General features: G+C 33.1%; 2 protein-coding genes across 2 annotated transcripts in view; one reads left to right on the top strand and one right to left on the bottom strand.

The window, feature by feature from the left end:
- LOC142339118 (uncharacterized) overlaps positions 1–26459 on the top strand; it is an 88758-nt gene that overhangs the window by 27757 nt on the left and 34542 nt on the right. Inside the window, exons 7-8 of the mRNA XM_075388857.1 lie at positions 9411–9541; positions 9909–10074. Coding sequence (XP_075244972.1) covers positions 9411–9541; positions 9909–10074 — 297 coding nt within the window. The remainder of the gene's footprint in view (positions 1–9410; positions 9542–9908; positions 10075–26459) is intronic.
- LOC142339117 (endothelial differentiation-related factor 1-like) overlaps positions 1–26459 on the bottom strand; it is a 242983-nt gene that overhangs the window by 203970 nt on the left and 12554 nt on the right. The gene's annotated exons all lie outside the window — the stretch shown is intronic.

Raw genomic sequence — 26459 nt, 5'->3', positions numbered from 1 at the left:
CCCATTTACCTCGAGCTTGTTCTAGAAAAATTCGGAAATGTGCTCCTAGATGTTTGTTTTGGATCTCGACTTTACCATTAGTCCAAGGCGCATAAGCAGTTCGAGGTGCGGGTGTTATACCTAATTCATGAATGTAACTCGCAAAATCTTGGTTCATGAATGCCGAACCCTTATCATAAACAAGTTTTTGGGGTATTCCAAAGGACAAGATGAACTTTTCTAAAGCTTTTATGGTGTCTACTGCGTCTGTGGAATGTACAGGGTATACTTGAATGAAACGCGAAAATGAATCGACAATAACTAAACAATGATGTTTACCGTTCGATGGAGGATTTAAAGGTCCCTTGTGATCAATATGGACCGTATGAAAGGGGAATGGGACTGTATCAGTCCACTTTTCGAGAGGTGCTTCGTGTATGTCTCTCCGTTTTTGTTTATTTTTTTGGCATTCCAGGCAATCAGCAATTAGGTTTTCAATCCATTTATACATTCCGGGCCAATAAAAAAATCGTTTTACATTAGCAAGTGTTTTATCTAAACCTACATGACCTGACAGTTCACAATGAGCTAGCTGAAAAACTTTAAAGAACAATGACAGTGGTACACAAATTTTTAAGTATTCAATATCTGGTTCGTCTGTTTGTTGTTGAATACATAAGATGTTGCCTACAAAACTCAGTTTTTCAAAGTTATTAATGTATGACATTATGGCTTTAGATTGTCGGAATTCAATTTTCTTTTCATCTTTGTTATTGTTCGTCCTTAATTGGCGAATTTGTTGTATCACTGGATCTTTTAATTGTTCTTGACAAATTACCGATGTATTTAAATCAACTTCTTTAGAGAAGATTGTCAGTTTATCGATGAGTTCTCTTGCATCTTGTATTTTTGTATTTTCGGGAAATTTTTTGCTAATTCGGTTTTATCTATACAAGTGCTATTTTTCACGAGAAAAACTTTATCGTATTCTAGAGGGAATCTGTACTCCGAGCCTGTGGTATTAGTTTGATCAATGTAGAGTTTGTCAAAATCTAATTCTGGTGACTGGTTCTCATTGAACAATTCAAATTCCGAAATTGGGTCAAAATTTTGTTCGGTTATTCTTTCATCAGTGTAGGAATCAATTTCTGTATAATGATCAGACGTTTCGTCTTCCTCCTGTTCTGATACAGGGGTTATTTCATGTTTGCGATGACGCCTATAGTGGTTAATTGATGAACCATACGAGAAATCTTCCGAAATATTGTTTATTGAGCAAAGTCTGTTTTGATTATTGTCGTACTTTTGCTTTATCATTTTGTCGTTTTTGAAAATGAATTTGTCGGTACCCGTTATGCTTTGTTTAAGGATTGGGAAAAAATCATCTGCTGGTCCCTTTTCATTATCACGCAAAATGAAGTATTTTTCCTCGTTACCATGCTCGTCGTAAAAACTAATGTCTTTGGTATCTTTTTGTGTTTAAGTTGATACTTGTCCAAATCTTTAAGTTTTACATTGCGACTTAGGATGTCGGGGAAGGCTAAGTTTTTTCCTTCAGTCCAAATAATTTTCAAGTTTTGAAATTGAGATATTACTAACTGGTATCTAAAAAACCTGTGAGAGAGTTTTCCTCTTCTACCCCATAGATACATTAAAGGCTTATGGTCTGTGTACACGTATACAGGATGGGGAGAACCAATTAGGTAATGCTCATAAGTTTGTAATGCCGATATTACACCGCAAAGTTCGCGTGCTGTGGTACTCATTTTTTGTTCCTCTTTAGTGTAAATTCTAGAATTAAAAGACACTATTCGTTTCCCTTCCGGAAATTCTTGAACGAGAATTGAGCCTACTCCTATAGAAGAAGCGTCTACATGCACGTGGAATGGGTATTTAGTATCAGGTATTGCTAAGATAGTATCTTCGCTAATTCTGTTTTTAATGTCGTTAAAGAGTTTTTCGTGTTCCGTTGTCCAAACAAATTTAGTTTCTGTGCGGGTTAAGTCATAGAATGGTTTGCAGTCAACATGCAAATTTTTGATGTACATGCTGTAGAATCCTAAGCAACCTAGAACTCTCATGACATCACGTTTGTTTTCAGGCGACTTAAGTGCTTTTAAATCTGCTACTCGCTTCTTGACTGGTTGTATCCCATCTTTACCTACTACGTGTCCCAAGAACTGTACTTTCCTAAGGAAAAATTTAGTCTTTTCAGGTTGAGCTTTCAATCCTGATTTCCTTAAAAGTTCATGATATTTGTCAATTATTTCAAACATTTCGGTTTCATCTTGCGCTTGCATGATGGTGTCGTCAATGTAGGTTATAGCTTGTTTTTTTCTAATTAATGGTGCAAAATGGATAGTCATTATACGACTGAAGAAATTAGGTAGACCGCATAGACCATAAAATCCGCGTTCAAATGTGTATTGCTTTGGACCAATTACAAAACTTACCAGCTGTTTAGTTTCCTCAGTTAAAGGAACCTGGTTATAAGCTGAACAAAGATCACTGGTTGTGAAGAAATTACCTTTAAGTCTAGTTAATAGGCTTCCGATTGGCTCTAGTGGCCATGAATATCGACTAAGATCTGTTATTGAATTCAAATATCGGGCATCTATAACCAGTTTTACTGTGTTCCCCTTGGGTAGGATTATGATTGGATTAATAAATTCTGATCCCATTTCTTTATCATTACCCATTTCCCGGATTATACCTGTTTTACACAGTTGTTCCAAAAGGTTTTCTAGTTTTTCCTGATAATGTAATGGTACTTTGGATGGTCTTTGTTTTGTCAAAGTTGAATTAGGTAAAAGTTTAACATGAAACTTTTGTTTTATCTTTCCAACATCGTATTTGTGTTGAGAGTAAACGTCTTTATTTTTAGTTAAAGTCCTCAGTAACTTGTCTAAGTTTTCGTCATTGATATCAGCTTGACTGAAATCAAATTTTTTGAGAAACGCTTGATTGGTTTTGTCAAATCTGTTAAGTTTTTCTTTGGGAAGTTCAACGGGTCTGATGTTCTCATCAGTTGTTTCTAATTGTGGCTTAAGATCCTTTAGGTCGTCGCTAAAGTCTGTTTCTAATTCGTAGTTGTTGGTAAAATCTTGTTGCCTTTTTCGCTTTTCTGTTTTCTTTTGTTTTTCAGGAGTTTTGTCTGCAAAGAAATTTTGAATTTTTGAAATTTTTGGACCTTGTTTTTCACTAACATGGAATATTTGATCCCAATTAGTGTCACTATTCATTAGGTGGTTTATGAATGCAACATTGTCAACTACAGAAAATTCTGGGTCTTGTCTAATTTCAATGTCTTCTAAAGTGTGCCCAATAGGACCCTTTTGGATGACAACCTTGTTGTTTTGAGGATTGTTTAGCATTATTGGTAATTCCTTTTCTTTTCTAAAACACTGAACGTTGTAAGTATAAATTCCTTGAGCTTGCAGTTCACTTCCAATTACGAAGGAGGTTCCCTTTCTGAAGAATTCATTCGGAGGTCTAATTGATATTACTCGAGTTGATTTTGGTGCTAATGGTAGTTGCTGGTCAAGAGTTACAATTTTGTAAGAGTTAATGTATGGATAGCTTTTCGTTTGGTATCTAGATAATGTGACGGCTACTTCAGGGTAAGTTTTTAAATCAATTTTTGGAGTGGTTAGGTCAATAGATTTTACTGTAGATTCAAGGAAATCCATTCCCAACAAATTCGGCTTGCAACCATCTTTTGCTGAAACCCATGTAACTTCCACTTGATACTTTCCTTCTATGTCGAAAGAAGTTTTGAAAGTTACTTGACCTAGAAGTTTTAGTTTCTCACCATTAACCGCTAAAGTATGATTTTTCGAAGCTTTCATCTCAATGTGTTGTAATTTACATAGTTCAAGATAAGTGTGGTAATTAATTATAGAACTTGATGCTCCTGTGTCCAATAAAAACTGTGTTTCTAAGCCGTTATTTTTATTTTTGTCTCCGACGGATTGGTATAAATTAATATAAATATGTGAGTAACTTGCTTTGTTATCAGTAGTGTTTATGAACGGAGACCTGTCTAGTTTAAATACTCGACGTTGTGATTCTCATTATTGTAATAGTCTCTGGAAGTTTCACTGGTAAAGTGAACTCGAGGGCTTCGCCCTTCACTGCTATCTCTTGAATGAGTATTATTGTTTTGTCTAGTAGGTGTCCTATCCCTGTCATAATCTCTACTCCTATCACGATATCGATTATCTGATCTAGGAGGACCGTTGCTTTGTCTGTCCCTACTATTTTGCCTATTGTTATCTCTGTAAGAACTGTTTCGATAGTTATTTTGTCGTTCCTGTGATCGATTATCGTAAGAAGATGATCGGTAATTGTTTGAAGAGTTTGATGGGTACGGTGATCGATGTCGGTAGTCTGATCTGGAGTTGTTTTGATAATTGGATTGATTTTGGTTATAACTATTTCTCTGTCTGTCCCTAGAATTTCGATTGTCATAATTGTTTGATTTGTAATTTTGTTGACCTGGTGAATGGCTCCTACTACGTTTATAATTATCTGTGAACTTTTCTCGTTGTTGAGGTGGGTTTCGGTTTTCGTTTTTAAAGTCCTTGTACTTAAAGCAGAAAGCTATTGTGTGACCTGAACGTTTGCAAAACTTGCAGAATCTAGTCTGGTTTTGTTTGAATCTGGGATTGTCGTTGTTGTATGTGGCGTTTATTTTTCCTTAGATTTGCAATTTCTGTGAGTTGGTTTTTTAACCCTTCTATTTCTATTTTATTGTCGATACTACTTGAGGCAGTACCCGTGAATTCACTGCTAACAGAAAAACTTAAGTCTTTAGTTGCTACATGATCCTGTAATTGTTGCCAAGTTGTAGCTGGGTTTTCTATTAACCGCTGATGTGCCTTTTGCTTGAGTGTAGGTGGCGTTAATCCTCTTACAAAGTACTCCATACACTTAGCGTTACGCTGGTCGTTGTTAAAATCTGGATCTGGCCATCCTTTTTCAACTGCTTTTGTTACTCGGTGTGTATAGCTTTTTATCAACTCATCTGGTTGCCTTTTAATACTCTCGACTTCAATTCTTTTCCTATACTTGTCTTTTGCATCAGTAAATCGGGTAATGAACTGATTTCTAACTTCGTTCCATGCTAAACCTGGTGCTAAGGTTTCAAACCATTGGGCTGCGGGCCCACGCAAAACCGAACCAAACAATGCTTTTTGTCTAGCGTCGTATGCTGCTTGCAAATCAGCATCAGCAGGATCTCTTGTTCCTAGTGAGAATTGGATTTTTCTTTGTATTAAACTAAAGAATTCCTGGGCATCTTCAGATGGGTCTAAACCTGTAAATTTCTCTAACGCTATGTCGGGGTACGCAACAACGTTCGCTGCCATTTTTTGTTTCAGTATATGAAAAGAATATTTTATACGAAAGTACTATTAGTTTGGGTAATTAGTGTAGAAAATATTTTTGTTATAACAATTAAGTAATAAAACACTAATACTAAAGTAGAAAGTTGAACTGTTTGTTTTGTGTTATGAATTTTATTTGTTTAGGACCGTTTAATGATTGTATTTTAAATTCAAAGTTCTTGCCGTTATCAGTGCTAAAAACTTCAACCCAAGAGTAAATATCGGTTTGCTCAACGGTAAAATTTAATAACCAAGGATAAGTGCTTTCAGAGTGTTTAAATTCAACAGAGTATTGGTGAAATCTGTTTATTTTTGAAAATCTAATTTGTGTGACAAATTCTGTTTTTATAAGTAATTTAACTCTATCTGGTAAACTCGGATCGTCAGGAGAAACGTTGATGTATTTGGGTTTAATGATTTTTAAGATTTGTAAACCACACGGGGGAATTTTATTTTGGTGGCTCATCCACACACAAGATGATAACGTTTATGCTAATTCTATCACACTGTTTTGATTTCTTAGAGCAACCAAAAGTTCATTAAAGTTTGGGTTAGTCCACTTATAAGTAATGTAGATTTCGGTCTGTGTTTCGTTAGAAGAGTGATGGTAAATGCATAAAAAGTTTCTGTTCTGATCAGTTAAATAATATGAAACTTTGCCTATTTCGTTATGTACTTTAATACTTATATTTAAATCTTGAACGTTTACTTTAATATATGACATATAAATAACATAGAACAATTGTTTTTGTTGTTTTATTATTGTATTTTTGTATGAAACACACAGAAGACAGTATAAAAACGTTTAGTACGGGATGTTTAGTACATCAGTAGTAGTATTTTTGTAACTATTATTGTGTTTAAATATTGTTTCTAAAGTGCTTGAGTCTGTTAATGACCGTATTTTAACATGAGACAACAACTTTTCTATGATAAATTTGTGTACAAATTGGGTTAAAAAGGCTAGTTTACGCTCTTTTAATTAATTACTGGCTAAATTTTCTGCGGGAATCTCGATCACACTGTTTTTAGTTTTTAACAAAGTTAGTAAATTCTGAAAATTTGGGTTCTCAGATGCATAAGTTATACAAAAATCAGCCGGAGAATTATGTTCAAACACGTAGAAAATAGCTAAGAAAGTAATTCCGTCAGTAATAAACCGTGTTATTTTACCCCTTCTAGTGTTTTCTATTGCTGTTAGATTAAGATGTTCTACAATAACTATTCCAGTTTGGTCCATGCACTGTTTAAAACCTCTATTGGTGAAATTGTACTTGTGAAAAACGGTTAAAATGGGGGAATTTTCATCAATTTATGTTATTTTCAGGCTAAAAATCTATGTTGGTGGGATAAAATTTAGTTTAAAACCCGTTATTTTTTGTTAAATTTGAGCCTTATTGAGATTTATGTGGTCAAAACTTGGTTAATGTTTACTAATTTTGTGTAAAAATGACGTTAATATTGCTATTTTCTTGAGTAATATTGGTTAAAATTGGATAAGAATGGTGTTTTTAAGGCTTAAATGTGATTAGTATCCGTTAAATTATGATAAAAGTGACGTTAATTTTATTAAAATCTGGTTAATATTTGAGAATTCAGGTCAAAATGATGTTTATTTGGTTAAATTTTGATTAATATTACCCCACCCGGGTCAAGGAATTGATAAAACAGAGTGAATATTCAACTAAAGGAAGGCTTAAATTTAACCAAAATTGGGTTAGTTAATGTGAAAATGCAGCAACGTGTGCTTAAATGTGTAGAAAATTAGATATAAATTACACTAAACACGTATTGGGGGGATGAATTCTGGTTAAATTTACCTTAAATTGTTTGAGAATGCTATATTTTGGTCAAAAATTCAGTAAAAATTAGACATATGTTACTCTAAATATGATTTGGGGGGATGATTTCTGGTTAAAAATCGGCTATTTAGTGTGAAAATGCTAAAAATCTACTGTGAATTTGGTGAAAATTGGCTAAAGTTTAGTTTAATTAGGTGTTGGGGCGGTGAAATTTGGATAATTTTTGGTTATTTGGAGTGCATATGCTAAAATTTAACCATAAATTTGGTCCAAATCGGGTCAGAAATAGTCTAAACAAGTTTTGGGGGGATAAATTCTGTATAAATTTCGATTATTTAGAGTAAAAATACTAAAATTTAACCATAAATTTGGTCAAAATCGGGTTAGAAATAGACTAAATAGGTTATGGGTTGATGAATTTTGTATAACTTTCAATTATTTAGAGTGAAAATACTAAAATTCAACCATAAATTTGGTGAAAATTGGGTTAAAATCAAATTAAATATGTTTTGGGGGGATAAAATCTGGTTGAATTTCGGTTATTTAAAGTGTAAATACTAAAATTTAACCATAAATTTGATGAAAACTGGGTGAAAATTAGGTTAAATAGGTTTTGGGGGGATGATTTTTGGTTAAATTTCGACTATAAATTGTGAAAGTACTTCAATTGTTATATAAATAAACTCAAAATCGGACATAGATTACCCCCACCCGGGTCAGAACAATTTTACAAGAGCAAAGAATCAGTTGCCTGTTACTATTTTAATGTAAATTTACTGTATTTCGGCCGTAAATTTGATTTAAATTACTCTATTTGTTTGTCTATTAGTGTGCTTTCACTTCTGTGCTAGTGGTTATTTTACTATTTTAATCCGATCGGATAGAAAAACAAAAATTCAGGCGTGACTCTTTCCTCTGGGCGCACCAGTTATCAAATTTGGCTGGGCTGCTACAGATCACACAATACGGGATCTCTTTATGCCAGTCAAACTTGACAAAAGATATAACAAATCGAAGGCAAAGATATATGCCTAAGACCTGTCTGTGCTATAAGTCTCAATTTAAAATAGTTGGGGGGCTGAAAAGTTCAATTAATTAAATAGATAGTTTAAATGAACAAGCTTACTAATTACCAGTTGTGTAGTGGTGAAATGGAGGTGAGCTGCTGGGCGATCGTTCACTTGGGTGTTTCTTCAGTTATGTTATTTGTCGAAAAAGAAAGTTATAAAATCAAATCAGGAATTATTTGTCTAAGTTATTAAACAATTATGTTCGACTATTTTATTGTAAAAGTGAAGTTAAATTTTGAGAAAAATGAAAGCAGTTGTCTGCTGCTTGCTTCTGGGAGTGATTTCTGTCTCTCTAATTTTATTCCGTCCCACTTCGCTGAGAGAAACAATTAATTCCTCTTAGCTCCGTTTGGGCCGATAGGGAGCGAATCACAAACTCACGTTCATAGTGAGGTGCTTCTTAATTTTCCTATTGGCCGAGAAGGCAAGAGAATTAACTCTTTTTTATCTCACGGAGAAATTATTGAAACTCCAAAAAATAATAAAAATCTTAAAAGCTGAGAGCATCAATTATTGATTTCGTAGGCGCCTGTTTTCTGCTTTTCCCCTCTTCTAAAACCGCAACAATTATGGTTTTCTTGGGGGCTTTTTATGAGACTCTATTGTCTTTTCCCCTGAAGCAATCTGCTTCATCTTTATTGAACTTGGGGGGAAAGATCTGCATTGCAACTGTCAAAAGCAGAAGTAATTTAAATCAAAAGAAACTGTGGTTTTACAGGCCGCCTACGTTCAACAACGTACATTTTCTATCCTGGATATGAGCGAGGAGATCCAGGCCTAAAGTTGTGTTAATTAAATAAGTCGAACTGAGTTGTTTAAATACTTGTGTACTGGTAGTCTTAACAAGCGTTAGTTCGTTTAGCGCGCCGCGAAAGAATGGTTAATTAGCGCCTAAATACGTTCGCTCTAATGCGGGATTAATTATCCGTTCATTTGTAACGGCTCTCGTAATACTACAAAACGTACCCTTAAACAGTTTTTCGGGTTGCTTTGCTACTAGCATGCATTCAACCGAATGGCTTAGGAATATTCAAAATGGGTTTTTTTCCGGTTTCTTCATTTTCATCAATTATTTTCCATGATCTTAAATAAATAACCGTTTTTTTTTTTCTATCGGAGAAAGTTTGTTGACTAGTTTCAAGAATGCGTCCGAATGAGTGACATTTTTTCAGAATAGCTACTTTGTTTAACCCGAGCAAAGAGGACACAATTTTGGCTATCGGTGAACTGGCAAAGTCAAACAGCAACTTTGTTGACTTGGATGCCACTTATACTGAGATGACATCTGAGCTCACCGTATCAGGTTACATATTTTGAGTTAAAAATGTTTTAGGGTTATACATTTGTGTATATATTGTGTGTCAATACATTTGAAAGCTTTATTTCGCGCAGTACTAATTTTCAAAGAACCCTCCCACTGTGTGTCAAGATCAAAAAGATTCATTTAAGATCTATTTAGCCAGATAAGCTGGCATACGAAAAAGTTAAAGGTTATCTTTCAGACCTCTTTCAATTCTGACCTATGTTTCGTAGCACTCATCAAGTCAATGTGTCGTTCTGTTGCCCAGATGAGGTCTTTAGGGGTCGTTACCCATTTTTAGGCCAGAATGACTGGCTCATAAAGTGTGTAATTTTGCATTGAAGAATGCGAAGTTTGAGAGGTGTTTCAGGAAACCTCTCACCCAACCAGGGACAGTCGATTGATAGAGACATGTTCGAGAAGAAACTGCAATCTGATCTGATAAAAGACACCTGTGGGATATTCATTAAGGCGCTCCTCATCATGCGACAGCTGAGGCAAAATGCAGATGAGCAGGGAAAAGAGATCGAGTTCAGGTTAATTGATCCGACCGCACTTAGTGGGGAGAGGAACTATATGCTCAACTCTTTTTTTAATAGCCGCGTCCTCAATTCCAGGCGGCTATTATAGCGCTCCTAAATTTTTTTACAATTCAAAGAATTTGAATTGTATTGGTGCACTGTGTTTTTTTTACAATTCAAAGAATTTGAATTGTATTGGTGCGCTGCGTTTTTTTACAATTCAAAGAATTTGAATTGTATTGGGGCGCTGTGTTTTTTTAAGATGTGTTCACACATTTTTCAATGACTTTGATCTTTCAAAACGGGATAAACAGGTAAAGCCCAGCGGGCAAGTTTCATTAGAGTCCCAAAGTGGGCTTTAGTAGTCCTTCAAGTGCTTATAGTGGTGCAGCTGCTGGGATGGCCTTAATTTAACGTTAAAAGGTCATTTTTAGGTGTTTTTGGGCTCAAAATGGTGCAATTTTTCATGTTTTTTGTGATTTGTCTTGATTAGTCTTAGGTTGAAGTTTTTAAACGTTGATGAAGGCCTTTTGCGAGACAAAATTGCTTGTTATGACCATTTTATGAGCTATATGTTTTTGTACTACAAACACAAACACGCAAAATGATGCCAATTTTTGCAATTTTTTTCAGGTTTGTCATTTTTTGAGTTTTTTAGCCCTAGGTGTCAAGAAACCTCATATAGGGTTTAATAAAGGGTTTGATGTAGACTACTTTATAGTTTCTAGTGGTAATGGAATGGTTTTCAACTTTTTGCCATCATGAATTTTAGCTTTTTTTGACAAAACTTGCATTTTTTTTTTATTTTTTTGACATTTATTGTCATTATTCAAGTTGTTTGAGTCCCAGGAGTCAGAAAATCTCATCAGGGGTTGGATAATAAGTTAACTGAAAAATTTTTTAGCTGCCACGGAATAGGTTTCAACTTTCGAATATCACAACTTTTAGCATTTTTTTTTTGACAAAATTCGCATTTTTTTCAGGTTGAAAATGTTCGTCCTTATTTTTAGGTTTTCCAGCTTCACGTACCAGGCAATCTCCTTTGAAGTTTGTTAATATGGCACTGAATTGTTTCTAGTAACAATGGAATGGTTTATAACATCCTAATGTCTCGAATTTTAGCATTTTTTGATAAAGTCTGCAATTTTTTTAAGGCTTACTAAAATTTTTGCCAGTCTCTGATATTCGTCCATCCTCAAGTGCAAGAAAACACATTCCACGTTCTGATAAAAAGTTACTGCATGGTTTTTAGTTTCAATGGATTTGTTTTCAACAATTTAACCTTTCGACTTTTTGAAATTGTTTGATAAAATTTGCAAATTTTTTCAAGCTTTTTCAAAACATCTGTAATTTCTTTTTTTTCTTGCCTCAGTAGCCAGTTAACCTCATCCAGGGTTTGATAGTATGTTGTGAAATAGTTGCTAGGGGGCAATTCATTGGCCTCCAACATTTTAATAGAACGAATTTCTATTTTTTGAAGTTTGAAATTTTTAAAAACTATGGCCTATCGAACTATGTTCCAATGAGTTTTTTAAAGCTTAGAACTGGGTTACTGGATAGCCTCTAGGGACACAGAAATGATTCTGAAGATATTTATATCACGATTTTCAGCAACATTTCCTTATAATTTGCAATTGATTTCTTTTTTTCTAAATTTTTTATTCTATTTCGAGTTAATCGATCTTCAAGGGCCAATAATTCTTTTTCAGGTCTTGCAGATATAATACTGGACCGATTTCAGAAACAAAAATTGGTTTTGAACATATTTTTGAAATAGGTGTTTTTAAAGGGAAAATTTTTGCCTTGGGTTTAAAAGCTTCAAGAGTTTTTGCAATGAGTATATTTTTGTTTAGTTTTGATTCTTTTAGTTTTTCAGTTTTTTGAGATGCTTCTGTTTGTGTTCTGGAGGTCATTGTTCAATTGATCTGCTGTTCTGGTAGAGTACGTCTGTGTTTTTCATTCAATTCTTTGAATTGTTTCTCAGGATTGGTTTCGTCTTACCCTGACTTCTTGGAATTTACTTTTTCAATGACTTACCTCACTTATCTCGTTGATTCTTGTGACCAGTTTTTTTTTCAATTTGTGACTTCTAGTTGCAGTTAAATTTGTGAGTTTAACGTCATTTTTGCTTTTAGGTCATTTGCGTCACTTACCTCACTAAAAAATGACTTCTGAACTCACTTATGGAACTTTAAATTTTATGAACATTTACTTTTTAAAGGTCAATAGTGTGAATCTAAGTAGTGCCAAACATATATGCCCTAATTCTTGAATATTAGAGTCTTGAGTTTTTGATTTCGAATATTAATTTTGGGATCTTCTCCGTTTGTTCCCCCCCAGTACGTTATGCGCCCTCCAGTTACAGAGCACGTGCCATTTTATTGTAAGTCATTACGTAAAAATTATTGCACATGCATCTGAGGGGTGCAAATAATATGCGCCCACTAAGCTGAGGGGGGCACAAACGCAAAAGATCCTAATTTTGAAAAGCCCTATTAGGGCTTTCTCCTTATAGAGCTTAGGTGTCTCATAAAAAATGACAGTCCAAAGCTAACCCAAAAAGTCTAGTGGTCTATTAAAGGACTGGTGGTTGATCTGTCTATCTAATATCTTTAGTTGTTTCAATTCATGGAGGGCCCCAAGCGTCGATCCCGGCTATTTTCCGGCAATCTGCCGGCTATGTTTTTGTTCAGTCAATTGTGGCCCATCGATATATTTGTCGTAGAAAGACATGAGTGAATCATTAGAAAGCCTATCGAGCGTAGAATTGTAAATTGAAAAGTTTTTCAAACTGCGTCGTTTTCGAGGAGTTATCGGAGTTCTCGAGGTTTAAAGTTTTTATGAACATTCATCATATTGTTGTTATAGCTGCGAAGCTGTAAGCCGAGCCGAGCGGAGATGCTGTGCTCTTCATTTTTTTACGATTCGAAGAGGAGTATTGGTTTTCTTAAGGTTTTTTTTACCGGAAGTACTATTTGTTCAGACGGCGTTTTAACCTACAAGCGAATGTGAGTAAAATTGCCGTGCGAACTAATTTTATTCGGGCTTTGAAAAGTGTTTCGAGCGTTTTTTCGTCTAATTGGCCCAGTTTTTTTGGCCTGTAATTGGTTTTTTTGTGTCGAAATGATTTCTATTTCACGTCATATTGAAATGTAGCCCTCGGAATTTGAAATTGCTTTGCAGAGCCTAATAATGCGTTTCACTTTCAAAATTAGCACATAGTTCATGATTTTTTTGTTAATTTTTGAATGTTTTCATTTATTTCATTTTTAGATCTTCCAGCCGTCTTTCAATCAAAAATCAGTTCATATGGCAACTTCCATTTGATATTTTGTTTACTGAATGCCTAAATGCCCGCGAGGTAATTTCTTTTTTTTATAAAATTGTCCACATTCTAATCCAATTTTGCTTAGTTTTGTTTTCAGTTTTTTTGTATTTGGTTTAATTTACTTGAAACAATCTTTTTATGGGACATCGGGGATTTTGGTTTTGTTTTATTCGAATAATTCAATTGTTTTTGTTGGCGCTAAGTTAAAATACAGTTGAAATTTTTTCATTTATGCAGTTTTATGAATTTTTTTTACCTTTTTTGCAAACTATTTCAACGTTTTTGATATTAGAATTTTGTTTCTCCTTTTTTATCTGTACAGGAGGAAGGCTCTTTGTTTATTTCAAGTGTAGAAAGCTAAATGTTGAATTGTTTTTTTTTTATTTTTTCCTTTAAATTTGTTTTTTAACTTTCAAGAATCAAATAGTGTTTTTGTTTCTGTTTCTTACAGTTTTTCTCTACTCTGTAGATTCTAGCATTTATTATTCTAGCCTTCCCCTAGGATCTATAGATTTTTTCTCTTTGCTTTTTCAGGTGTTACAAATATCAACAATTTTCGTTTTTTTCTTAGGATCTTGTCATTTCTCTGGTTTGCAATTGATTTCATGTAACAGAATTCAGCAGTCAAAATTTGCTGGAAAGCCTCTTGCAAAATTTTGACTGATTACTTTTTTTCTCTGCAATTTGTTTTTTTTTGGGGGGGGGGGAGGGGCATCGGTATTGTTTCAAAAATTTTCTTGCTTTTGAGTATTATTCTTTTGCTTGGCTTTTTCTAGGATCAATTTAATTTTGAAATATTTTGAATTCATTTCGTCTAACATATTTCTCCACGAAGGAAGAATAATGTCTTATTTTGTTAATTTAAAATGATTTGAAAACTTAATTTAGTGTTCTTTTGGGTCTTCGTTTTTAGTATTCTTTTTCTGTTTATCGGCCTTATGTTATCAAAATGTATTTCAGTTGATTGTGGACTTGTTTTTTCAAGACCAACATCATGAGTTATTTTATTTCCTGCCAATTTATAGCGCTGCCAGGTTTTTGTGTATCCTAAGAATATAGGACATTTTTAACGTTACCAAATGTTTTTAATAAAAAAAATTTTGGTGCATTTATTTCCCGTTGTTAATTTTGTATAAATTTCAGCAATCTTTTAAAATCAAATCAGGTGAGGTAAGGATTTGATAGTTAAATGCAAAAAGTTATGGTATCAGCTGCAATTGCGGTTTTTTGTGAAGCTTTGACGCTCCGAGTCGCTTCTGAAATTCTTCCGGCTATGTTTTTTTCTTTCGTCGTCTGACGCCCTTATCGTTACAACTGTTTCAAATTTTCTGAATGACTTCTTGTTCTCAGCAACGGCATTTACGAGCTTGACTTCATTTCTCACTTTCTTTAGCCAAAGTTTTTAGCTCATACGCGTGACTAGATTGTGATTATACGTGACTTACCTCACTTAATGACTTTTGCACTTCAAAAATTTGTTTTAATGTTTAATTTGAATTAGTTTAAGGTCAAAGGAACTCATATGTGTATTAAAGGTCATTGATGAAAAGGCATTTTAGCAATAAATTTTATCACACAATTAAATTTGCTTTATCAATTTAACGCTGAATGTTTTTTACATAGCTTTTTGAGAGGCGTCGATTACTTTTTCAACATAATTATGTATCTGTTTCCATCTCTATTATACGGTACGGACGTCTATTCTTTCGCAGTTATTCCGGTGATCTGCCGACTATGTTTTGCTCTTGGTACAAAATTTTGAATATTTTCAGTTTTTGCGCAAATTTTCTCAATTATTGCAGCAGTTGTGTTGTTGATAATTGAACGACCCAATCGCGAGGCTGTTATTTGTCTCATTGTTGTTTTTGGATTTGGATTTCACTGAAGACTCATATATTGTAAGCTTTTATTCTTTTAAACGTCAATGAGAAGTCAAATTCATGCAGCGACAAAAGCATAGTAAAGGGAGGAAAATAAGGAGTAGTTTCAAAGCGTAATATTCCAACTAAACTTCTTGGAAAGTGGAGAAATACATTTTTCTCTGAATAATTCCTTGTTGTTAATTTTTTACGTGGTTTAATTGGACTGGTGTTTTCGCTGTTTAATTGCTCTCGAACAAAGTGTCAAGCATTAATTGGAAACATGTTGGTTTTTCATGCCTGGTTTTCGCTTTACTGTTTTGAATTTTCAAGTGATTTTCACGAACTTGATTTTTTCGTTTTAAGAGATGTACATTTCTCAGAAGTGTCAGCACCTGAACTCAAGTGGCGGTAGTTCACTACTGAAGGTCAACATGAAAAGTGCGCCAAAAGGGAATCAAATTTTCCATTTGACTTTTATTAGTGGTTATAGTGGCGTTTGAGGCCCCCTTATTGAATTTAGTTACTACCCCACCCCAAATGAAGCAGGCTGTAATAGATCTGAGGTCCCACTAATCGCTCGAGAGCAATTCTCAATTTTTCAGCCGATGGAGCAGTCTCCAATAGATTCCAGCTCCCACTGTTCTTTAGGGAGCAAAGCCAATCTGCAAGCCTTAGAAAAACGGTAAATGAGGAAAAATCAAAAATTAATAGGTTGTCTGGGAAAATTTGAATCATTTTCGAGTTTTGCGTTTTTAGTGTTTTTTTGTGTCCTGTAGATTAGTGTCAATAATTACAGCTCCCAGGTTCTTTCTATTGAAACCATTTGAATATGTTGTGGTTTTAATTTTTCGAAAGTTTTTGTGTTCGATACTTTTTTAAAATGAAATCGACTTTTGTGTTTTGTCCGTGTTTTTTGTGGTTTTTGCCCAATATTTCAATATTAATTGCCTATGCTGTATTAGTGACTTAGTTATTTTATTTTTAATCTGAAATTACTTACTAAAACGCCATTTCTAAAAGAAAATTTCAAATGGAATATTTGAGTGTTTCCTGTTTTTATACATGCATTGTTGTTGTTTTTGTTTTTTGTCGCTAACTGCCAATAAGAAGTGATTCTTGCAAGTTTCAATTACTGAAAATTGTGAGATTGCTCGTGATTTTAAAATGCGTTTACGTGTTTCAATTTGTGGTTTACTGAGTGTTCGTTTTTTAATAGTTTTCGTTATTCATTTTCTCGCTGATTTTCAGCAAAATTTGATTTTGTGATGATAAATATTGTGCATTTGTTCAACTTAATAAAATTTGTTTGGATAAATTTAATATCATTTTACTTCGACGTTGGATGTTACCGTAAAATATTGCAATTGCGTTAAGAGCTGCATGTTTCTTTGCAAGACTTGTGCTGGTGTTTTGTGTTGATCAGTTTTCTTCCTCGATTTTACTTCCTTCCATCGGATCACCCGTTAAGAATTCAAAGGGTGACGTAATAGCTAAAGTCTATTACTTTGCTTTTGAAGTTGTTTCCTGACGTCATTGTTGCCAGATACTTTATGGAATTTTGGTTAATCGGATGATAAATTTTTGAGCCCACCTTTATCTTATTTGAGATTATAACAAGGAGGCTCGGTAATGTGCGTACGCACATAATGTTTCGACCCCGCTCATCCACATTCTTGACTAAATTGGCTACCAAATGATGAAGAGATAGAAAACTTTCAAAACCATACAAATCGTTCAATAAACAACCAATGAAATACGGAAATACGATGCCACGCAAGAGGGCCGATGGACAATATTGATAAGAGGATTACTAGGAAGGACCAAAAATAAAAATCAAATAACAAACATTATTTACGACCAAAACTATAATAAAATCTTTGATAAAATATAATAACCAAATCTAAAACAAAAAAAATCATAACAAAAATAAACTCGAATCAGATAGAAATAAAAAAATTTAAACTATACTTCATTAGAAGAAATATGGGACTGGTTAACAGGTCGACAAAAAGAGCAAATAGGTGCGAAGTTCAAAAATACTTTTCCGTTTTTGAAAATAATTAATTTCAGTTATTAATGTCATTAGATATCAAATGAAACCACTAAAATGTTAATTTATATCTACATAGGAAGCAATTGAGACAAGTCATTATCCAATGTTCGATTGCGCCAAATTTCAAAGCCAATGGGATCAACCTTTATTGTTATAATTTAAAGAGACCAAAAATCCTTTGAAAGGTACAAATGTAAAAAAATCTAACATTTTATGAAATCTCGTAGTAACAGTAGTAACAAAAGCCGAGAAACAAGTGTTTGAAGCTATATACGTTATATTTTTTGGCTCACTTTAAGCGGCTTGTGACTTGTGTTGACAGAGACTGCGCTACAAGCCGAACGAAAAACATTAAAAAAAGACGAAGCTCAAAAACACGAACTTATTTTTGAAAACAAGTATTTTCAAAAGTCAAAACAGACTTAGGATTACAACAAAAAAATTAATTAATCTTCAACACCTCAGAAAGCCATTTGGGCCTGTCAATAATGAGACTAAGTCACGAGCTCACAAAAAAACAAATTCATAAAGAAGTCAAAACTAAAAACAATTTTACGACATGACACTGTTCATGGCACTATAATTATAAGCTGTTCCCTACAAGAACTGTAAAGCATCATTTTCTTTTCATCTTAACATCCACGAGTCTCTCTCAAAAAATGACTACTAAGACATGAAACGAAAACCCCAAAAATTGAACAGTAGAGAAATCTCCAAAATTTGTTATGAAAATAAACTGTCGAAGCAATCAGTCACAACGTATAAACAAGCGCAAAAAAATGTTTGAATTAACAAAACTGAAACCACTAAAATGTTAATTTATATCTACATAGGAAGCAATTGAGACAAGTCATTATCCAATGTTTGATTGCGCCAAATTTCAAAGCCAATGGGATCAACAATTATTGTTATAATTTAAAAAGAGACCAAAAATCCTTTGAAAGGTACAAATGTATAAAAATCTAACTTTTATGAAATCTCGTAGTAACAGTAGTAACAAAAGCCGAGAAACAAGTGTTTGAAGCTAAATAAGTTATATTTTTTGGCTCACTTTATGCGGGTTGTGACTTGTGTTGACAGAGACTGCGCTACAAATCGAACGAAAAACTTTTAAAAAGACGAAGCTCAAAAACACGAACTTATTTTTGAAAACAAATATTTTCAAAAGTCAAAACAGACTTAGGATTACAACAAAAAATTTAATTAATGTTCAACACCTCAGAAAGCCATTTGGTCCTGTCAATAATAAGACTAAGTCACGAGCCCACAAAAAAACAAATTCATGAAGAAGTCAAAACTAAAAACAATTTGCTGACATGACACTGTTCATGGCACTATAATTATAAGATGTTCCCTGCAAGAACTGTAAAGCATCATTTTCCTTTCATCTTAACATCCACGAGTCTTTCTCATAAAATGACTACTTAGACATGAAACGAAAGCCACAAAAATTGAACTGTAGAGAAATCTCCAAAATTTGTTATGAAAATAAACTGTCGAAGCAATCAGTCACAACGTATAAACAAGCGCAAAAAAATGTTTGAATTAACAAAACTGAAACCACTAAAATGTTAATTTATATCTACATAGGAAGCAATTGAGACAAGTCATTATCCAATGTTTGATTGCGCCAAATTTCAAAGCCAAATGGGATCAACAATTATTGTTATAATTTAAAAAGAGACGAAAAATCCTTTGAAAGGTACAAATGTATAAAAATCTAACATTTTATGAAATCTCGTAGTAACAGTAGTAACAAAAGCCGAGAAACAAGTGTTTGAAGCTAAATAAGTTATATTTTTTGGCTCACTTTATGCGGGTTGCGACTTGTGTTGAAAGAGACTGCGCTACAAATCGAACGAAAAACTTTTAAAAAGACGAAGCTCAAAAACACGAACTTATTTTTGAAAACAAATATTTTCAAAAATCAAAACAGACTTAGGATTACAACAAAAAATTTAATTAATGTTCAACACCTCAGAAAGCCATTTGGGCCTGTCAATAATAAGACTAAGTCACGAGCCCACAGAAAAACAAATTCATGAAGAAGTCAAAACTAAAAAAAAAATTGCTGACATGACACTGTTCATGGCACTATAATTATAAGATGTTCCCTGCAAGAACTGTAAAGCATCCTTTTCCTTTCATCTTAACATCCACGAGTCTTTCTCATAAAGTGACTACTTAGACATGAAACGAAAACCACAAAAATTGAACTGTAGAGAAATCTCCAAAATTTGTTATGAAAATAAACTGTCGAAGCAATCAGTCACAACGTATAAACAAGCGCAAAAAAATGTTTGAATTAACAAAACTGAAACCACTAAAATGTTAATTTATATCTACATAGGAAGCAATTGAGACAAGTCATTTACCAATGTTCGATTGCGCTAAATTTCAAAGCCAATGGGATCAACAATTATTGTTATAATTTAAAAAGAGACCAAAAATCCTTTGAAAGGTACAAATGTATAAAAATCTAACATTTTATGAAATCTCGTAGTAACAGTAGTAACAAAAGCCGAGAAACAAGTGTTTGAAGCTAAATACGTTACATTTTTTGGCTCATTTTAAGTGGGTTGTGACTTGTGTTGACAGAGACTGCGCTACAAATCGAACGAAAAACTTTAAAAAAGACGAAGCTCAAAAACACGAACTTATTTTTGAAATCAAATATTTTCAAAAGTCAAAACAGACTTAGGATTACAACAAAAAAATTAATTAATCTTCAACACCTCAGAAAGCCATTTGGGCCTGTCAATAATGAGACTAAGTCACGAGCCCACAAAAAAACAAATTCATAAAGAAGTCAAAACTAAAAACAATTTTACGACATGACACTGTTCATGGCACTATAATTATAAGATTTTCCCTGCAAGAACTGTAAAGCATCATTTTCCTTTCATCTTAACATCCACGAGTCTTTCTCATAAAATGACAACTTAGACATGAAACGAAAACCCCAAAAATTGAACAGTAGAGAAATCTCCAAAATTTGTTATGAAAATAAACTGTCGAAGCAATCAGTCACAACGTATAAACAAGCGCAAAAAAATGTTTGAATTAACAAAACTGAAACCACTAAAATGTGAATTTATATCTACATAGGAAGCAATTGAGACAAGTCATTATCCAATGTTTGATTGCGCCAAATTTCAAAGCCAAACGGGATCAACAATTATTGTTATAATTTAAAAAGAGACCAAAAATCCTTTGAAAGGTACAAATGTATAAAAATCTAACATTTTATGAAATCTCGTAGTAACAGTAGTAACAAAAGCCGAGAAACAAGTGTTTGAAGCTAAATAAGTTATATTTTTTGGCTCACTTTATGCGGGTTGCGACTTGTGTTGAAAGAGACTGCGCTACAAATCGAACGAAAAACTTTTAAAAAGACGAAGCTCAAAAACACGAACTTATTTTTGAAAACAAATATTTTCAAAAGACAAAACAGGCTTAGGATTACAACAAAAAATTTAATTAATGTTCAACACCTCAGAAAGCCATTTGGGCCTGTCAATAATAAGACTAAGTCACGAGCCCACAGAAAAACAAATTCATGAAGAAGTCAAAACTAAAAAAAATATGCTGACATGACACTGTTCATGGCACTATAATTATAAGATGTTCCCTGCAAGAACTGTAAAGCATCCTTTTCCTTTCATCTTAACATCCACGAGTCTTTCTCATAAAGTGACTACTTAGACATGAAACGAAAACCACAAAAATTGAACTGTAGAGAAATCTCCAAAATTTGTTATGAAAATAAACTGTCGAAGCAATCAGTCACAACGTATAAACAAGCGCAAAAAAATGTTTGAATTAACAAAACTGAAACCACTAAAATGTTAATTTATATCTACATAGGAAGCAATTGAGACAAGTCATTTACCAATGTTCGATTGCGCTAAATTTCAAAGCCAATGGGATCAACAATTATTGTTATAATTTAAAAAGAGACCAAAAATCCTTTGAAAGGTACAAATGTATAAAAATCTAACATTTTATGAAATCTCGTAGTAACAGTAGTAACAAAAGCCGAGAAACAAGTGTTTGAAGCTAAATACGTTACATTTTTTGGCTCATTTTAAGTGGGTTGTGACTTGTGTTGACAGAGACTGCGCTACAAATCGAACGAAAAACTTTAAAAAAGACGAAGCTCAAAAACACGAACTTATTTTTGAAATCAAATATTTTCAAAAGTCAAAACAGACTTAGGATTACAACAAAAAAATTAATTAATCTTCAACACCTCAGAAAGCCATTTGGGCCTGTCAATAATGAGACTAAGTCACGAGCCCACAAAAAAACAAATTCATAAAGAAGTCAAAACTAAAAACAATTTTACGACATGACACTGTTCATGGCACTATAATTATAAGATTTTCCCTGCAAGAACTGTAAAGCATCATTTTCCTTTCATCTTAACATCCACGAGTCTTTCTCATAAAATGACAACTTAGACATGAAACGAAAACCCCAAAAATTGAACAGTAGAGAAATCTCCAAAATTTGTTATGAAAATAAACTGTCGAAGCAATCAGTCACAACGTATAAACAAGCGCAAAAAAATGTTTGAATTAACAAAACTGAAACCACTAAAATGTGAATTTATATCTACATAGGAAGCAATTGAGACAAGTCATTATCCAATGTTTGATTGCGCCAAATTTCAAAGCCAAACGGGATCAACAATTATTGTTATAATTTAAAAAGAGACCAAAAATCCTTTGAAAGGTACAAATGTATAAAAATCTAACATTTTATGAAATCTCGTAGTAACAGTAGTAACAAAAGCCGAGAAACAAGTGTTTGAAGCTAAATAAGTTATATTTTTTGGCTCACTTTATGCGGGTTGCGACTTGTGTTGAAAGAGACTGCGCTACAAATCGAACGAAAAACTTTTAAAAAGACGAAGCTCAAAAACACGAACTTATTTTTGAAAACAAATATTTTCAAAAGACAAAACAGGCTTAGGATTACAACAAAAAATTTAATTAATGTTCAACACCTCAGAAAGCCATTTGGGCCTGTCAATAATAAGACTAAGTCACGAGCCCACAGAAAAACAAATTCATGAAGAAGTCAAAACTAAAAAAAATATGCTGACATGACACTGTTCATGGCACTATAATTATAAGATGTTCCCTGCAAGAACTGTAAAGCATCATTTTCCTTTCATCTTAACATCCACGAGTCTTTCTCATAAAGTGACTACTTAGACATGAAACGAAAACCACAAAAATTGAACTGTAGAGAAATCTCCAAAATTTGTTATGAAAATAAACTGTCGAAGCAATCAGTCACAACGTATAAACAAGCGCAAAAAAATGTTTGAATTAACAAAACTGAAACCACTAAAATGTTAATTTATATCTACATAGGAAGCAATTGAGACAAGTCATTTACGAATGTTCGATTGCGCTAAATTTCAAAGCCAATGGGATCAACAATTATTGTTATAATTTAAAAAGAGACCAAAAATCCTTTGAAAGGTACAAATGTATAAAAATCTAACATTTTATGAAATTTCGTAGTAACAGTAGTAACAAAAGCCGAGAAACAAGTGTTTGAAGCTAAATACGTTATATTTTTTGGCTCACTTTAAGCGGGTTGTGACTTGTGTTGACAGAGACTGCGCTACAAATGGAACGAAAAACTTTAAAAGAGACGAAGCTCAAAAACACGAACTTATTTTTGAAATCAAATATTTTCAAAAGTCAAAACAGACTTAGGATTACAACAAAAAAATTAATTAATCTTCAACACCTCAGAAAGCCATTTGGGCCTGTCAATAATGAGACTAAGTCACGAGCCCACAAAAAAACAAATTCATAAAGAAGTCAAAACTAAAAAAAATTTGCTGACATGACACTGTTCATGGCACTATAATTATAAGATGTTCCCTGCAAGAACTGTAAAGCATCATTTTCCTTTCATCTTAACATCCACGAGTCTTTCTCATAAAGTGACTACTTAGACATGAAACGAAAACCACAAAAATTGAACTGTAGAGAAATCTCCAAAATTTGTTATGAAAATAAACTGTCGAAGCAATCAGTCACAACGTATAAACAAGCGCAAAAAAATGTTTGAATTAACAAAACTGAAACCACTAAAATGTTAATTTATATCTACATAGGAAGCAATTGAGACAAGTCATTTACCAATGTTCGATTGCGCTAAATTTCAAAGCCAATGGGATCAACAATTATTGTTATAATTTAAAAAGAGACCAAAAATCCTTTGAAAGGTACAAATGTATAAAAATCTAACATTTTATGAAATCTCGTAGTAACAGTAGTAACAAAAGCCGAGAAACAAGTGTTTGAAGCTAAATACGTTATATTTTTTGGCTCACTTTAAGCGGGTTGGAACTTGTGTTGACAGAGACTGCGCTACAAATCGAACGAAAATCTTTAAAAAAGACGAAGCTCAAAAACACGAACTTATTTTTGAAATCAAATATTTTCAAAAGTCAAAACAGACTTAGGATTACAACAAAAAAATTAATTAATCTTCAACACCTCAGAAAGCCATTTGGGCCTGTCAATAATGAGACTAAGTCACGAGCCCACAAAAAAACAAATTCATAAAGAAGTCAAAACTAAAAACAATTTTACGACATGACACTGTTCATGGCACTATAATTATAAGATTTTCCCTGCAAGAACTGTAAAGCATCATTTTCCTTTCACCTTAACATCCACGAGTCTTTCTCATAAAATGACTACTTAGACATGAAACGAAAACCCCAAAAATTGAACAGTAGAGAAATCTCCAACATTTGTTATGAAAATAAACTGTCGAAGCAATCAGTCACAACGTATAAACAAGCGCAAAAAAATGTTTGAATAAACAAAACTGAAACCACTAAAATGTTAATTTATATCTACATAGGAAGCAATTGAGACAAGTCATTATCCAATGTTCGATTGCGCCAATTTTCAAAGCCAATGGGATCAACAATTATTGTTATAATTTATAAAGAGACCAAAAATCCTTTGAAAGGTACAAATGTATAAAAATCTAACATTTTATGAAATCTTGTAGTAACAGTAGTAACAAAAGCCGAGAAACAAGTGTTTGAAGCTAAATACGTTATATTTTTTGGCTCACTTTAAGCGGGTTGTGACTTGTGTTGACAGAGACTGCGCTACAAATCGAACGAAAAACTTTAAAAAAGACGAAGCTCAAAAACACGAACTTATTTTTGAAAACAAATATTTTCAAAAGTCAAAACAGACTTAGGATTACAACAAAAAATTTAATTAATGTTCAACACCTCAGAAAGCCATTTGGGCCTGTCAATAATAAGACCAAGTCACGAGCCCACAGAAAAACAAATTCATGAAGAAGTCAAAACTAAAAAAAATTTGCTGACATGATACTGTTCATGGCACTATAATTATAAGATGTTCCCTGCAAGAACTGTAAAGCATCATTTTCCTTTCATCTTAACATCCACGAGTCTTTCTCATAAAGTGACTACTTAGACATGAAACGAAAACCACAAAAATTGAACTGTAGAGAAATCTCCAAAATTTGTTATGAAAATAAACTGTCGAAGCAATCAGTCACAACGTATAAACAAGCGCAAAAAATGTTTGAATTAACAAAACTGAAACCACTAAAATGTTAATTTATATCTACATAGGAAGCAATTGAGACAAGTCATTTACCAATGTTCGATTGCGCTAAATTTCAAAGCCAATGGGATCAACAATTATTGTTATAATTTAAAAAGAGACCAAAAATCCTTTGAAAGGTACAAATGTATAAAAATCTAACATTTTTATGAAATCTCGTAGTAACAGTAGTAACAAAAGCCGAGAAACAAGTGTTTGAAGCTAAATACGTTATATTTTTTGGCTCACTTTAAGCGGGTTGTGACTTGTGTTGACAGAGACTGCGCTACAAATCGAACGAAAAACTTTAAAAAAGACGAAGCTCAAAAACACGAACTTATTTTTGAAATCAAATATTTTCAAAAGTCAAAACAGACTTAGGATTACAACAAAAAAAATTAATTAATCTTCAACACCTCAGAAAGCCATTTGGGCCTGTCAATAATGAGACTAAGTCACGAGCCCACAAAAAAACAAATTCATAAAGAAGTCAAAACTAAAAACAATTTTACGACATGGCACTGTTCATGGCACTATAATTATAAGATTTTCCCTGCAAGAACTGTAAAGCATCATTTTCCTTTCATCTTAACATCCACGAGTCTTTCTCATAAAATGACAACTTAGACATGAAACGAAAACCCCAAAAATTGAACAGTAGAGAAATCTCCAAAATTTGTTATGAAAATAAACTGTCGAAGCAATCAGTCACAACGTATAAACAAGCGCAAAAAATGTTTGAGTTAACAAAACTGAAACCACTAAAATGTTAATTTATATCTACATAGGAAGCAATTGAGACAAGTCATTATCCAATGTTCGATTGCGCCAAATTTCAAAGCCAATGGGATCAACAATTATTGTTATAATTTAAAAAGAGACCAAAAATCCTTTGAAAGGTACAAATGTATAAAAATCTAACATTTTTTGAAATCTCGTAGTAACAGTAGTAACAAAAGCCGAGAAACAAGTGTTTGAAGCTAAATACGTTATATTTTTTGGCTCACTTTAAGCGGCTTGTGACTTGTGTTGACAGAGACTGCGCTACAAACCGAACGAAAAACTTTAAAAAAAGACGAAGCTCAAAAACACGAATTTATTTTTGAAAACAAGTATTTTCAAAAGTCAAACGAGACTTAGGATTACAACAAAAAAATTAATTAATCTTCAACACCTCAGAATGCCATTTGGGCCTGTCAATAATGAGACTAAGTCACGAGCCCACAAAAAAAACAAACTCATAAAGAAGTCAAAACTAAAAACAATTTTACGACATGACACTGTTCATGGCACTATAATTAGAAGATGTTCCCTGCAAGAACTGTAAAGCATCATTTTCCTTTCATCTTAACATCCACGAGTCTTTCTCATAAAATGACAACTTAGACATGAAACGAAAACCCCAAAAATTGAACAGTAGAGAAATCTCCAAAATTTGTTATGAAAATAAACTGTCGAAGCAATCAGTCACAACGTATAAACAAGCGCAAAAAATGTTTGAGTTAACAAAACTGAAACCACTAAAATGT

The sequence above is a fragment of the Convolutriloba macropyga genome, chromosome 5 (assembly GCF_964194025.1).
Source record: "Convolutriloba macropyga chromosome 5, txConMacr16.3, whole genome shotgun sequence".
In the NCBI taxonomy this organism is placed as follows: domain Eukaryota; kingdom Metazoa; phylum Xenacoelomorpha; order Acoela; family Convolutidae; genus Convolutriloba; species Convolutriloba macropyga.
Note: the sequence above shows the minus strand (reverse complement) of the source record. Positions and strands in the feature narration are given on the sequence as shown.